This window comes from Ornithorhynchus anatinus, chromosome 5, assembly GCF_004115215.2.
Source record: "Ornithorhynchus anatinus isolate Pmale09 chromosome 5, mOrnAna1.pri.v4, whole genome shotgun sequence".
NCBI lineage: Eukaryota > Metazoa > Chordata > Mammalia > Monotremata > Ornithorhynchidae > Ornithorhynchus > Ornithorhynchus anatinus.
Genome location: NC_041732.1, coordinates 68,714,736 through 68,731,214, shown reverse-complemented (window position 1 = coordinate 68,731,214; position 16,479 = coordinate 68,714,736). Strand labels below are relative to the sequence as shown.

General features: G+C 52.1%; 1 protein-coding gene across 1 annotated transcript in view; it reads left to right on the top strand.

Annotated features, from left to right (window-relative positions):
- Positions 1-3,679, top strand: part of TMEM201 (transmembrane protein 201) — a 36,285-nt gene extending 32,606 nt beyond the window's left edge. The window contains exons 10-11 of the mRNA XM_029065606.1: positions 192-329; positions 1,178-3,679. Of these exons, the coding sequence (XP_028921439.1) occupies positions 192-329; positions 1,178-1,275 (236 nt within the window). The 3' untranslated portion in view covers positions 1,276-3,679. The remainder of the gene's footprint in view (positions 1-191; positions 330-1,177) is intronic.
- Positions 3,680-16,479: the final 12,800 nt, after the last annotated feature.

The window sequence follows — 16,479 nt, the reverse complement described above, 5'->3', positions numbered from 1 at the left end:
GCCGTTGAATCCCATTCACGGAGCAGCAGCAAGGCAGTTGGTTAAGAGGGTGAGATGGATTTGGCATGAGTTGTGAAAGCCGGGGGGGACCTGTTGGCTGGGACCTGGTGATGTGGGCTGGCTGGATCTCCTCTGGGACTAGTGATCACTGATCCGGGGTGCCTGCTGAGAGTCTCTCTGTGCCTTCCCAGACATGAGGTCTTTCACGGAGGGAGGCAGCATCTGCAGCGACCACTCGGGCAAGAAAGAGGACAACTCATCACACTCATCTGCCTGTGTGGTGGACACCACTACCAAAGGGTGCCCAGAGGAGGCGGGCAGCTGGAGAGGTGAGGCTTCTGGCCCTGGGGGGCCAGCTGTACTCGGAGTTTTTCCAGAGTGGAGCTGAGCACAGCTACTCTGACTTGGTTGAATTCCAGGGTACAGACCCGGGGGGGAGTCCTGTTCCCAGACAATAAGCGTCTGAGGATTCAGGCAGGAAGAGTTGGGTCTGAGCCCCTGCTCTGGGATCCATTCAATCCCCTCGGCTCCAAGGGAAGACCGAGACTCTGTGGACTCCCTCCCAGCTGGGCCTGCAACCTGGATGGGTCACTGACCCTGCAGAGAGACCAGAGATCAAGGGCACCTAATGTTTTACCATGTCATGCATCTGATGCAACACTTTCTGCCCCCAGTTTCCAAGTCTGCACGGGTGGAAACTATTTTGCACTAAGTGAAATCTGCCCCTTCCGGCAGCTGCCACCCTGAGGCATTACTTCCCAATCGTTGGAAGCAGAGAAGAGTTAAGCTGAGGTTGTCTGGATTAAGATTGTCCTTGAGCCAGATGGGCCCCTGATTGGCTGCTACCTGAGGTGCCCTTGGCTCTGAGCTGCTCCCCTCACCTCCCCGCCAGCCTGCCTGAGTTCCCGGTTTCCCCGCCCCCTCCCACCCAGTTGCAAAATGAGAGGTCAGGAATGGGGGCTACAAGAACTCACGTGTCCCTGTCAGACAAGCAGCAGATCCAGTCCCTCCGTCCATCCCCTAACCTCCATATGCCAATCTGACCACCTAAAGCAATGTCTGGGAAGCAGGAATAGGAAGAAAGGAGGGAGGGAAGCGGATCTGGGGGTGTCGCTCGGGGATGGGTTGGAATGTCGTGCTTGCCCTCCTTAACCACTTCACTTTCTCGCCCCCTAAGGTCGCCTCGGCAACTCTCTCCTCAGAGGTCTCCTGGCCGTCAGCTTGGCCGCCAACGCTCTCTTCACTTCGGCTTACCTGTACCAGAGTCTGCGCTAACTCAGCCCTTCATCCCGCAGCCGTTCCTCCCCCCACCACACCCCACCCCCAGGGACCCTCAAGCCAGAGGAGCCAGGCTGTCTGGGCTTCACGGCTCCGAGCCAGGGTCCGAGCTGCTGCTGCTTTCACCGTTGCTCTTGGTTCCTGCTGAGGGCAGAGTGGGGTGGGGAGGGCCCTCAGCGTGGAGGCAGGATCTTGGGGGGAATCTCTCTCTGGAGGAGTGGCTCTCTTGCCTCCCGCTGGCCACCTGGGGGCTTCTGACCTGACTTCCTGAGCAGGGGGACATTGGGGGAAATGGATCAGCCGTTGAGGCTGGAGGGGGAGCAAGTCAGTTTGCGCCAGCTCCAGTGACCTGGTATGGGGGTGTGAGCCCCGGACACTACGTTGCCCTGCCTGCGAGTTCCCGAACAGTCTTTCTTTCTTGTGGATCGGGGCTACAGTCCTCCGACTCCCTCACACCGGGATTCCCCAGACATCTGGAGACTCTGCCACTCATCTGGATGAACCTCAGCCTTTCTTGCCCACTAGGAGGCCCCTCCAGTGCCCAGTGGGGGTGGAAAAGTGCCCACCTTTCCTTGGGCTCGTGACTGCTGTGACCCTGCTGGTGGACCAGCTTGGGGCTCAGGGGGCAGATGATGACCTGCCTCCTCTGCATGTGACCCCCCTGTTGGCCCATCACTGCCAGGGCATTGGGTCTGTAGGGTGGGGGAGTGGGGTGGGACATTGCCGGGAGCAGGGGTCTGGGAATGACAGTTCTTCTGTGAGGTCAGCACCTGTTACAGGAGGTGCCAGGCCAGAGAGTGCACTGAATGCCCATTATTTCCCTTCTTTTTCCCTCACTGCCCTGTCTGCCCTGTGTGGGTAGATGCGCACACACACTGCCACTGCCCCCCATGCTGGGCCTTGCTAGTTGCCCAGTATTCAAAGCCCATTGATATGGGACAACACTTGGATTGCATGCGCGAACTCACACACACTCTCCCCCCTCAACCAAGACTTTGATAAAGGGCCCTTTCTCCCTTTCCCCTTACCCACATACTCTGCCCCTCACCCCTCCATGCCAGCGAGGAGCTCTTATGAGCCCACTGCTCTCCCATTGATCTTATGCTCTGCTGGGCCTGAACTAAACATGGTGCTGCTTCCAAGGCCCCTTCCCATCTCCCCTCCCCTGACCTCCCAGCTGGCCGTCTTTGCCTAGTACCTTCTCTACTCCTTTTCCGCCTCCACCCGGCCAGGGGTGAGAGTGATCCACCCCCTTTCTCTCCCCACTCTTCTCCCAGCATGAGAGGTAGGAGGGTTGGGGCTGTGCCCAAGACTTGTTTTCACAGACGGTAAGAGCCCTTAAAATCCATGCTCGGCCAGGGCATGAGGCAGGGACTGATTGATGCTGAACTGTCTTTGTGTCTGGGTTTGCCTGTGTGTCCGTGGCCAGAGCAAGGTTGACTTTTTGCCTCATTTCCTGGAGTTGGGTTTGGAGGAGACCAAGCCCCCGCCTTAAATTATGGATGGGTTTAGGGGAACAGTGGGAGATGGAGACTGGTCTTCATACACTTGTTCAGGAATGGGACTTTATTTTTGTGAAGGTTTCTACTCTGTAAGTCATTAGAGAGCTGTATGATGAGGTGTCCCTTCCATTCAGTGAGACGGCAGGGTTCAGGTGGGGGCTGTTTTTAATTTTGTATGTGTGTCTTGGGGGAAAGGGGGTTGGAAGATGAGAGATCCCTCAGCTATATGAGTGCGCCTCCTCCCCAAACCATACTTCAGGGTTATATGTCCTGTCCCCAATTCCCTGTTCCCTTGAGGCTTTCTACTGTGCACTGTGACGTCGCTGGGGGAGCTGGGGGGGTGGTGCATGTGGCTTCAAGGAGAAGTCACCACATTCCAAAACCATTTCCTGTTTCTGGACATTTGCCCTAGACTAAAGGCTACAGTTGAAGTTGGGATCGCCGTGTCTTAAGTCCACTATAAAGAACTTTTTTGGGCTGAAGATGGCTCCTCACTAGAGACCCTCCTCTTCCCCGAGACAGAAAGCAGAGCCTGCAGCTGGCCAGTGGAGGTACCCTCCCCTCCCCCTTGCCCATTCCACCTCTTCGCTTACTCCCCCCCAAACACAGGGCTTGACTCTGATACAGTGACCCACTCCCAGCTCTTCTGGACTTGGCCTCTCAATGCCCTGAGCTTTCGGGAGAGGCTGGGAGCTGTGGGCCCACCCCATTGAATCTCTTGGGCCAGGGTGCCCTCTCTGGTGCAAGTGCTAAACGGTGTCTCTTCGATGGGCACTCGGTGGGTATCACCGATGGCCCCGCGGTTTTTAGTTTGTTCCGTGTTTCGAGCAAAAATGACTTATTTTTCTTTAAAAAAACAAAGAAAACTAAAAAAAAAGAAAAAAACCTTTTGAAACAAACCATCCCTGTGTTGATCTTTATTCACATGTGGCAGGTCCCAGAAATTCAGGCTACAGTGTGAAGAGAGGGGTTCAGACCCGAGCAAAGAAGACAGGAGGATCCAGAAGGGATTTGAGGGCAGGGTGTGGTACTAATCCAAGCACTTAGCCCTTACACCCCACTTTAACATAAGCCCCTACCTTTATACTCTCACTTCCTAGAGAAGCAGCATGGCTCAGTGGAAAGAGAATGGGCTTGGGAGTCAGAGGTCATGGGTTCTAATCCTGACTCCACCACTTGTCAGCTGTGTGACTTTACTTCTCTGTGCCTGAATTACCTCATCTGTCAAATGGGTATTGAGACTGAGCCCCAGGTGAGACAGGGTTAGGTTCCCATGTGCCATGATAAAATTGCGGAGCTTGGTTTTAGATTTGGCAAGTAGGTGAAGGTGGAGAGATGGGACTAACAGCACCAGTTTAAGGGGTTTGTTTCAAGGCAAAAGGAAGCACTACTTCACACTGTGGGTGGTAAACATGTGGAATTTATTCCCACCAAAAGCTTTGCTGGCTGAAAATACCAATGGGTCCAAGAAGAGTTTAGATAAATTCAGGATTTTGAAAGAAAAGCTTAGTGTTGGATGGAACATTCCTAAACACATAGTTGGATGTCCAGGAGGGCAACCACCCCCTTAGTTTCCCCCAGCATCCTTTGGTACCACCATCAGAAGCAGAATCCTGGCCTAGACAGACTTTTGGCCTGGCTCTTGGTGACATTGCATATGGTTTGTTTTGGGTTTTTTATGGCAATTGTTAAGCATTTGCTATGTGCCAGGCACTGTACTAAGCCTTAGGGTAGATACAAGATTTTCATCATTTATGTATTTATTGAGTGCTTACCATGTGCAAAGCACTATACTAAGCACCTGGGAAGTACAATACAAGAATAAACAGTGAGAATCCATGTCCCAAAGAAGGCTCACAGTCTTAATTCCCATTTTGCGGATGAGGTAACTGAGGTTTGAAAGTTAAGTGGCTTGTCAAACAAGCGGTGGAACCGGAATTAGAAGCCAAGTCCTCTGATTCCCACACCTGTGCTCTTTCCACTAGACCTCAGCACTAAAAGGGCAATTCATCCTTCTCCCTCAGTCTCTCTTAAAATAAAGCGAGGAAGGTCTGGGTTGGAGGTGGACGAAGGGAATGTCTTAATTGCCTATAATTCTTAAGCATTAAACTAGAAGGGGACTTTGTGAGTCCACCTCTCCGTCCCCCCCACAGTGCTCTTTCCCAAGAGTCTCACCGCAGGAGCGTGATCAGTTAAAGGCCAGTCCTGAGAGCACAGTGTGTGGTGTGTGAACTCCTTCAGTAGCAAGGTGGTCCAATTACGCCCGTAGCCTTGTAATTTGTGAGCTGGCTTGACACTACTGTTTTGTTCTCCGTGGGGCATGGTGGGAGGAGGAGGGGTGTGTGGAGAGGGACTGGGCCTGCCGGGATCTCCTTGCTCCTACTTGTGGCTGTGTTGGGTGGTCCCGATAGCCGGTTCTGTGCTTGCAGCCCGGAGGGGAAGGGGGTGGCCAAGGTCAGTAGACTTGAGGGGAGAAGAGAAGAAGTTGGGGCTTCCGGAGAGTATAGATAATTCTGTTTTTTTGTTAACTGCTTATTATGTGCGAGGCTCTTTACTAAGCGCTGGAGTGGATACAAGCAAATCGTGTTTGACCCAAGCCCTTGTCCCACATGGGACTCTCAGCCTCAATCCCCATTTGACAGATGAAGTCATTGAGGCCCAGAGAAATGAAGCAACTTGCCCGAGGTCTTACAAGCAGACAAATGGCGGAGCTGGAAATAGAACCCATGACCTGATTCCCAAGCCCGTGCTCTATCCACTACTCCATGCTGCTTTGTTTTTGAGCTTGTCATAATCAGTGGTATTTATTGAGCTCTTACTATATGCAAACCACTCTACTAAGCGCCTGGGAGAGTACAATGCAACGGAATTAGCAGGCCCATTCCCTGCCCATAACGACCTTGACATAAAAATGAACCTCTCCGGTGTTTTCCCAACCTGCCCCCCTCCTTCCCGCAGGGCAATTTGTGGAAGTCAATAACTCACTATCCTTTTCTCGCTCACCCTGCCAAAGTGATTACTTGCTCGGGATGAGCGGGTAAGGAAATACCCAAGGCTGCTGAAGCAGGAGGTTTGGCGTCTGGAAGTGTAATCCCTGATTCTCTCTGGATTCTACCCATGAGGCTTTCCTACCCACAAGAATGAGTCTACAAAGTGCCATCAGAGGACAGGACAGAGGTTTCCCAGAAGACGGTTTTGCTGGGAGGAGATAATGTGCCCTGACCTCCCTCTGACCCTTCTCAGGCTTGAAGTCGGACCAACCCCTGGTCTTGTAACCTCTGTGCCCTCCTCATCTCCCCGACCAGGCTCTATTCCCCCCACCTCCCCCGCCGAGCTGGAGAGGAAGGGCTGGACCCCGTGATTTCTCAAAGTCTACTCCTGGTCTGGGTTTCTGGAGGGGTTTCTCCTCACAGAAGCAGCAGGGTGGGGGTGAACCCCTTGTCCCCAGAACTGGGCATGTACAGAAAGCATCCGTTCTCCAGCTAGAAGATTGAGAAGCATCGTGGCTTAGTGGAAAGAACACGGGTTTAGGAGTCAGAGGTCGTGGGCTCTAATCCGTACTCTGCCACTTGGCAGCTCTGTGACTTTGGGCAAACTGCTAAATTTCCCTGGGACTCAGTTACCTCATCAGTAAAATGGGGATTAAGACTGTGAACCTCACGTGGGACAACCTGATTACCTAATATCTACCACAGCTCTTAAAATAGTGCTTGGCACATAATAAGCACCTAACAAATGCCATCATTATTATTATTAGAAACCTGCCAGAGTCACCTGCCTGGCTAAGGACTAAGACCTGGAGGAGGGGCTTCCTGTGTGGCCGTGGCCATGCTGGTCCTGTGAGTTGTTAGTAATAATTATGGTATTCATAATTATGATTATGGTGTTCAAGTGTTTACTATGTGCCAAGCATGGTTCTCAGTGCTGGGTAGATATAAGGTAGTCAAGTTGCCCGGAGAAGTGAAGTGACTTGCCCATGGTCACATAGACAAGACGAGTAGGTGTTGCTTTGCTCGTTCTGGCCAGGGAATGTGTCTGTTATATGGTACTCTCCCAAGTGCTTAGTACAGTGCTCCGCACACAGTAAGCACTCAATAAGTACGATTGACTGGCTGACTGACTTTGCACTACCCCTTGTCAGTGCCCAGCCTTCCCTTCGGTCCACAGGCCGACCGAAGCCCCACTCTGCCCCGCAGAAGCAGCAGGGGTGGGAGGGGGCGGGGACTTAAGGCGGTATTTGGGGAACGGAAAAGGAGGGCATGGGGGCAACGACGAGCGATACCGAGCTCCGAACCAAAGTAGTTGGGATGCTCGTGGAGGGCGAGTGGATTGGTCAAGTGGCTTAACTTCTCTGTGCCTCAGTTACCTCATCTGTAAAATGGGGATTAAGACTGTGAACCCCATGTGGAGCAAGGACTGTGTCCAACCTGATAAGCTTATATCTTCCTCAGTGTTTAGTGCAGTGTCTGGCACACAGTAAGCACCCCACCACTTGTCTGCTGTGTGACTTTGGGTAAGTCACTTCACTTCTCTGGACCTCAGTTACCTCATCTGTAAAATGGGGATTAAGACTGTGAGCCCCACATGGGACAACCCGACTACCTTGTATCTACCCCAGCACTTAGAACTGTGATTGGCACATAGTAAGTGCTTAACAAATACCGTTATTATTAATAATAATAATAATAATAACAAATGTCATTAAAAAAGGTTGGGGGGCACAAGAAACTGGTACATAATAATAATAATAACATTGGTATTTGTTAAGCGCTTACTATGTGCAGAGCACTGTTCTAAGCGTTGGGGTAGACACAGGGGAATCAGGTTGTCCCACATGGGGCTCACAATCTTAATCCCCATTTTACAGATGAGGTAACTGAGGCACAGAGAAGTTAAGTGACTTGCCCACAGTCACATAGCTGACAAGTGGCAGAGCTGGGATTCGAACTCAAGACCTCTGACTCCAAAGCCCATGCTCTTTCCACTGAGCCACGCTGCTTCTCATAACCAAAATAGCCGGCTCACCTTCTGCAGCCCCCCTGCCCTCCCACTCCCTGGAAAAGCTCCGGGGCAGCAGGGCCAGAACCTCCTGGGGCAAAGGCCCAGTGGAGCTGCCTCTGAGCTCCTTTCCTGCTGGTCCAGGGTTGGAATGGCCGGGGGAGACAGGGTGGAGTCCTCTATCCCCTCCCCTTCTGCATGGGAGGATGTTTGGGTCAGGGAGGCATCCAAGGGATAAAGGTCAGGCAGAGGTAACAGTGAGCTCGCTGTGGGCAGGGATTGTCTCTTTATTGCTGTATTGTACTTTCCCAAGGACTTAGTACAGTGCTCTGCACACAGTAAAAGCTCAATAAATGTGATTGAATGAATGACTTCTTATCCAAAAACAGGCGGGCCCTACCCATGGCCATCCCTTCCCCACAAGGGGGAATCAGGAAGGTCATGGTCCTGCATGACCCGGCCACAGCACCATCAGCTTCACAAAGCTTGGGTAGACCACGCTTGTGGGTGAGTGGGCAGCGTGGGCTGCTGGTGGAGGAGAGCTGGGAGGGAAGAGATTTCGCTCGGGGCTTACCTGAAGTTGGCTCCTTCCTGGAGGGCATCTGGAGCCCTCTATATATAATTATAGTATTTGTTAAGCACTTACTATGCAAGGCACTGTACTAAGCTCTGGGGTAGATACAAGCAAATTGGGTTGAACACAGTCCCTGTCCCACGTTGGAGCTCACAGTCTGAAACTCCATTTTACAGATGAGGGAACTGAGGCACAGAGAAGTCAAGTGACTTGCCCAAGGTTAAACAGCAGACAAGTGGCAGAGCCAGGATTAGAACCATGACTTTCTGACTCCTGGGCCCGTGTTCAACCCATTAGGGCATGTTTACCTCCACTTGGCTGCTTCCCTGGAGTGCATCAAACTTTCTAGAGGAGTTTGGAGAACTTTTTTTTTAATGCTATTGTTAAGCAGGCAATTAATCAGTCATATTTATTGAGAGCTTACTCTGTGTCAGGCACTGTACTAAGCACTGGGTAATACAAGGTAATTGGATTGGTCACAGTCCCATAGAGCTCACTTAGGGCTCACAATCTTAAGCCCCTTTTTACCGCCGAGGTAATTAATTAATGGTATTTTTTGAGCAGTTACTATGTGCAGGTAACTGAGGCACAGAGAAGTTAAGTGACTTGCCTAAGGTCACCCAGCAGACAAGTGGAGGAACCAAGAGGAAAAGCAAGTCCTCTGACTCTCAGGCCCGTGCTTTATCCACTAGGCTATGCTGCTTTTCTAAATGTAATGAACTTCCTCTAAATATAACGAGGCTATGCGGAGCGAGTTCTAAAAAGCTCTAAAGACTGTAGCCAGTGTCAGGGTGTCCGTGTTCTCCAACATCCTTGGGCAAGTCATGGCCTTGCCTCAGTTTCTCCTTGTGACACAAAGGTAGACTTCCACTCTACTTTTCTACTTTTCCCTTTCTGTCAAAGGCTTGGGACTGGCAACTGACCCAAAGTGCAGGCTCGCCCCTGAAGGGTGCAAGAGGGACGGCTCAGGTGCTGTGTCTCGGAGCTCCTGTTTGGGTTGGGGTGTAGATGTCACACCTGACCTGATCGTGACACCGAGGCCAGGGAGGAGAGCTAGAGGGAGGGGGAGGGGTGGGGTGGGGTGGGGCCCGGAGAAGGGGGAGGCAGGGGGTGGTCCCAACACCAGTGCCGTGGTGGGGTGGGTTCATCGGCAGGCACCCCTGCAAGAGGAAAGGCATCAGAGGTGGGGGTTCTAATCCCACCTCCGCCACTTGTCAGCTGTGTGACTTTAGGCAAGTCACTTCACTTCTCGGTGCCTCAATTCCCTCATCTGAAAAATGGGGATGAAGACTGTGAGCCTCACAGGAGACAACCTGATTACCCTGTATCTGCCCCAGTGCTTAGAACAATGCTTGGCACATAGTAAGCACTTAACAAAGACCAAAATTATTTTTATTATTTTTGAGAAGTTCCGAAGACGGCGCAAAGGCCCGGTCTGGCCTGGACTGAGTGAGGCTCCCAAAAGCACATGGCAGGTCAGAGCCAGGAGGCCAGATAGGAGGGCACCCAGAGTAGGCGCCCAGAATGGGAAGTCATGTCCTATCTCCCTCCTACCCTTCCTTTTCAAACTCCTAGAACGAGTCGTCTATACTCACTGCCTTGAATTCCTCAACTCCAACTCTCTCCTGGACCCCCTCCAATCTGGCTTCGTCCCCTCCACTCCACCGAAAATGCTCTCTCAAAGGTCACCCATGACCTCCTTGCCAATTCCAATGGCTCCTACTCTATCCTAATCCTCCTCGACCTCTCAGCTGCCTTTGACACTGTCGACCATCCCCTTCTCCTCCACACTTTTTCTCACCTTCACGAACTCCATCTCTCCTTTTAGCTTTCTGGCTGTTCATTCTCGGTCTCCTTTATGGGCTCCTCCTCCCCCTCCCATCCACTAACTGTAGGAGTTCCTCAAGGGTCAGTTCTTGGCCCTCTTCTGTTCTCCATCTACACTCACTCCCTTGGTGAACTCATTCGCTCCCAAGGCTTCAACTACCATTTCTATGTAGATGACACCCAAATCTACATCTCCTCCCCTGTTCTCTCCCCCTCCCTCCAGGCTTGTATCTCCTCCTGCTTCCAGGACGTCTCCACCTGGATGTCTGCCCGCCACCTAAAACTCAACATGTCTAAAACTGAGCTCCTTATCTTCCCTCCAAACCCTGTCCTCTCCCTGACTTTCCTGTCACTGTGGATGACACGGCTGTTCTTCCCATCTCACTAGCCCTCAACCTTGGTGTCATCTCTTTCACCCCACACATCCAATCCATCACCAAAGCCTGCCAATATCACCTGCATAATATCGCCAAGATCCGCCCTTTCCTCTCCATCCAAACTGCTATTGTGCTGGTACAAGCTCTCATAATATCCCGACTGGATTATTGTGTCAGCCTCCTCTCTGATCTCTCTTCCTCCTGTTTCTCCCCATTCCACTCTATTTTTCATTCCGCCACCTGGATTATCTTCCTACAGAAACGCTCTGGGCATGCCACTCCCCTCCTCAAAAACCTCCAGTCGTTGCCTATCAACCTCTGCATGAAACAAAAACTCCTCATTCTTGGCTTCAAAGCTCTCCATCACCTTGCCCTCTCCTACCTCACCTCCCACTCTCGACCCCTGGCCCAAGTCCTCCCACTGTCCTGGAATGCCCTCCTTCCTCATATCTGCCAAACTAACCCTTTTCCCCTCTTCAAAGCCCTACTGAGAGCTTACCTTCTCCAGGAGGCCTTCCCAGACTGAGCCCCCCTTTCCCTCTGCTCCCCCCTCATCCCCCTCCCACCCTCTGCTCTTCCCCCTTCCCCTCCCCTCAGCACTGTGCTCATTTGTATATATTTATTACCCTATTTTGTTAATGAGGTGCATATCTCCTCGATTCTATTTATCTTGATGTTGTTGTTTTGTTTTGTTGTTTTGCTTTGCTGTCTGTCTCCCCCGTTTAGACTGAGCCTGGCATTGATCGTCTCTATCTGTTGCCGACTTGTAGTTTCCAAGCGCTTAGTACAGTGCTCTGCACATAGTAAGCGCTCAATAAATAGTATTGAATGAATGAATGAAGAGCGGGAAGGCACCCAAAGCGGGCTCCGACTGTGCGGGGCGGCCGGGACCCAGAACGGAGAAAGCTGGCAGAGGGGCAGCGCAAAACTGGAGCGCACAGACTGACAGCCGGTGCGTGAAAGGGGAGCGCAGAAACCGACCACCGGCGCGCAAAAGGGGAGTGCAGAAACTGACCCCCGGCGCGAAAAAGGTGGAGCGCGGAGACTGACCCCTGGCGTGCAAAAGGGGAGGGCAGAGACCGACCCCCGGCGCACAAAAGGGGAGCGCACAGACCGTTCCCCGCCGTGCAAAAGGGGAGCGCACAGACCGACCTCCGGCACGCAAAAGGGGAGCGCACAGTCCGAACCCCAGCATGCAAAAGGGGAGTGCACAGCCCGACCTCCGGCGCCCAAAAGAGGAGCGCACAGATGGACCTCCGGGGCGCAAAAGCCGAGAAGCTGCAACGGGGGCACACCAAGCCTGCCACCCCGCACCTCGGCGACTCCTGCCCCTCGTGTGCCACTCGTGTGCCCATGGAAGGTGCTCCTGCAGAGGCGCGGGCGGAGTGGTGCTGTAGGCAGAAGCCCCCCCTTCTTCCCCCTTCCCCCCTTACTGTAAGGTGGCGTGGATGGCCAAGGCACTGTGGGGGAGCACGGAGCGGCATCTCCCCGTCTGTCGTGGACTGCTCCCCTACCCCGCGCCCCTCCCACCAGCTCAACCCAAGGGGCCGCTGACACAACCTGAGCCACAACCCCTGCTTCGACACCAGGCCGCCCAACCCGGCGGCCCTGGACCCGCACTGGCCGTACAGCTTCGACCCGAGGCCACTACCCCTCTCCAGCCCACCCCACGACGCCCCGAGACCCCCTGCACAACGCCAAACACCGCCTGCCCCTCCTGTGCCCGCCGCTCCTGTGCCCACCGGTCCTGCACCCACCCATCCTGCGCTGTAGAAGGCAAGAAGGGAGGTGAGGTAGGCGCAGGCAAGGTGATGGAGAACGTTGAAGCCAACAGTGAGGAGATTGATAGGCAACCATTGGAGATTTTTGAGGAGGAGGGTGAAATGCCCAGAATGTTTCTGTAGAAAGATAATCTGGGCAGCAGAGTGAAGTTTAAACTGAAGTGGGGAGAGACAGGAGTTTAGGAGATCGGAAAAGATGGTGATGCAGTAACCCAGTCGGGATAGGATGAATGATTGTACTAACGTGGTAGCGGTTTGGATGGAGAGGAAAGGGTGGATCTTGGTGATGTTGTGAAGGTGAGACCGGAAGGTTTTGCTGTTGGATTGGATATGTGGGGTGAATAAGAGCGGAGTCAAGGATGACACCAAGGTTGCGGGCTTGTGAGATTTGAAGGCTGGTAGTGCCGTCCGCAGTGATGGGGAAAATCTGGAAGAGGACAGGGTTTGGGAAGGAAGATAAGGAGCTCAGTCTTGGACATGTTTTTGGTGGTGGGAGGACATCCAAGTGGAGATGTCCTGAAGGCAGGAGGAGATGCGAGCCTGGAGGGAGGGAGAGAGAACAGGGGAGGAGATAAAGATTTGGGTATCAGCTGCATAGAGATGATAGTTGAAGCCGTGGGAGCGAATGAGTTCACCAAGGGAATGAGTATAGATGGAGAACAAAAGGGGACCAAAAACTGACCCTTGAGGAATCCCTACAGTTAGGGATGGGAGGGGGAGGAGGATCCCTCAAAGGAGATTGAGAATGAAGGGTCAGAGAGATAAGAGCAGCAGCGTGACTCAGTAGAAAAGAGCCTGGGCTTTGGAGTCAGAGGTCATGAGTTCGACTCCCGGCTCTGCCACTTGTCAGCTGTGTGACCGTGGGCAAGGCACTTCACTTCTCTGTGCCTCAGTCACCTCATCTGTAAAATGGGGATTAACTGTGAGCCTCACGTGGGACAACCTGATTCCCCTGTGTCTACCCCAGCGCTTAGAACAGTGCTCTGCACATAGTAAGCGCTTAACAAATACCACCATTATTATTAAGAGGAGAACCAGGAGAGGACAGAGTCAGTGAAGCCAAGGTTGGATAATGTGTTGAGGAGAAGGAGATGGTTGACTGTGTCAAAGGCAGCTGAGAGGTCGCAGAAGATTTGGGTGGAGTAGGTGCCATTGGATAGAGAAGCAGCAAGGCTCAGTGGAAAGAGCCCGGGCTTGAGAGTCAGAGGTCATGGGTTCGAATCACGGCTCCACCACCTGTCAGCTGTGTGACTGTGGGCAAGTCACTTAACTTCTCTGTGCCTCAGTTACCTCATCTGTAAAATGGGGATTAGCTGTGAGCCTCACGTGGGACAACCTGATTACCCTGGATCTACCCCAGCGCTTAGAACAGTGCTCTGCACATAGTAAGCGCTTAACAAATACCAACGTTATTATTTGGCAAGAAGGAGGTCATTGGTGACCTTTGAGAGGGAGGTTTTAGTGGAGTGGAGGGGACGGAAGCCTTATTGGAGGGGGTCCAGGAGAGAGTTGGAGGAGGAAATTTGAGATGAGTGTAGATGACTTGTTCCAGGAGTTTGGAAAGGATGGGTAGGAGGGAGATGGGGCCATTAGAGAGGGAAGAAGGGAGGGGGCAAGGTTTTGATAAAGTGTAAAGGGATGGGGTTGGATGCAGCAAGCTGAGGGGGTTTTGAGAGAAAGACAGGAAATCTCCTCTAGATATACTACTAGTAAAGATGGGAGCCTCCACCCTGGGCCCCAGGTTTAGTTTCGCTAATGTCCCTGCCGCTGCCAAGGGTTTCTCTGCTTATGTCCCCGCCGCCCTCTGAAGGTCTCCCTACTAATGTCCCCGCCGCTGCCCCCAGATGGGGGGGGGGTCTTTGCTAATGTCCCCAACGCCCCTGAGGATGTCTCTGTTTAATATCCCCACTGTCCCTTGCTTCTAATGAAAGGAAACCAAGTGGTGGAGGTAAGCCCTCTTTTATGATTTCAGTCAAGCGGGCCAACTCTCAATTTAGGAAAGGCTAATTGCAGGGAGAAGGGATGCTCTGCATTGCCTTGGCAGCACCCCTCGACCCAGAGGCCTCCCCTTCCAGCACAGCCTTGGCCCATGACTTATTCAAGTTCAGGGCAGGTTCAGGGGGACCGCATTATTCAGTTGTATTTATTGAGCTCTTACTGTGTGCAGACCACTGTACTAAGCGCTTGGAAAAGTACAGTACAACAGTAAACAATGGCATTCCCTGCCCACAATGAGCTTACAGCCTAAAGGGCCCCCACCGATCCTGCTTAATAAAATAACCCCACTGGCTGCCCTTTACTGAGAGGACCAGAGCCTAAGTGACTGCTGCCCACCCAGAGAGGGGAGGGCCAGAGTCTGAGAGAGACCACGCTCTTCCTAGGGAGCATAAAAACAACCAATCAATCAATCGTATTTATTGTGTGCTTACTGTGTGCAGAGCATCCTACAAGATGCTTGGGAGAGTACACTGCAACAGAGCTGGTAGACACGTACCCTGCCCACCAAAAAAAGAATCCACGCTGTCTGTACTGAGGTGAAAGAAGCAGGACACCCAGAGAAGCAGCATGGTGTAGGTGGCAGAGCACGGGCCTGGGACTCAGAAGGTCATGGGTTCCCACTTCTCTGCTGTGTGACCTTGGGCAAGTCCCTTCACTCCTCTGTGCCTCATGTGGGACAGGGACTGTGTCCAAACCAATTTGCTTGTGTCCACCTCAGCGCTTAGTAAAGTGCCTGGCACATAGTAACACTTAACAAATTCCACAATTATTATTTAGAGCTTACTGGGTGCAGAACACTGTACGAAGCTCTTGGAAGAGTACAATACAACAGAATAAGCAGACATATTCCCTGTCCATAGTGATTTTATAGTCCAATAGGAGAGACAGACATTAATATAAATAAATAATTTATAATATGTAATTTAAAGTTCATTCAATCATATTTATTGAGCATCTATTGTGTCCAGAGCACTGTACCAAGCACCTGGGAGAGTACAATAAAACAACAAATAGATCAAGGCACCCATCTAATCCAGGGATGCTCTCTGCAGCTCTGGGCCCATCACTTCCCCTCTCTGGGCCTGTTTTCTCCCCTGAAAATGCAGACAGAAACATCTCCCCGAGGGAGGATATATTGTCGAGGAGGAGGGGGTACAATTTCAGACATAATGTGCAGCGGTTTCTTCAGCAGCAGGGAGGGGTAGGAGCGAGCTCCCCTTGGGGAGAGTGTGAGTGAAAATAAAAATAGCCCAATTCTTCCTCCTTCCCCTTTTCCACCCATCTCCATGGCTTAGTGGAAAAAGCACGGACTTGAGAGTCAGAGGTTGTGATTTCTAATCCCAGCTCTGACACTTGTCAATTGTGTGACTTTGGGCAAGTCACTTAACTTCTCTGTGCCTCAGGTATCTCATCTGTAAAATGGGGTTTAAGACTGCGAGCCCCAAGTGGGACAACCTGATAACCTTGTATCCATCCCAGCGCTTGGCACAGAGTAAGCGCTTAACAAATACACCTTATTATTCCCCAAAGCGGCAGCAATTCGCTTTGTGCTGTGGCGCCCCCCCAGTGGTTCTCTCTGGAGTCACGACTTCTGAGCGGAGGCAGGGAGCTTGGGAGAGCAGCGGTGAGGCCAGAAGGACTGGAATCACTCATTCATTCCTTCCATTGTATTTATTGAGCACTTATTGTGTGCAAAACACGGTACTAAGCGCTTGGGAGAGTATACTGTAACAATAAACAGACACATTCCCAGCCCACAACGAGCTCACGTCTAGAGGAGAGCTCACAGCCGTGTCCCAGGCAAGAACCATCCATGGTGAAGCCGCATGGCATAGTGGATAGAGCACAGGAGGTCATGGGTTCTAATTTCGCCTCTACCACTTGTCTGCTCTCTGGCCTTGGGCAAATCACTTTACTTCTTCGTGCCTCAGTTCCCTCATCTGTAATATGGAGATGAAGAATGTGAGCCCCTTATGAGACAGGGATTGTGTCCCACCTGATTAGCTTGTATCTACCCCAGTGCTTAGTCCTGTGCCTGGCAACTAGTAAGCACTTAACAATACCACAATTATTAATTATTATTATTCTGTTGCTGGCAGGGTCGGCTGCTCCAATCCTCCTAGCTCAGTCATGGATCCCAACCT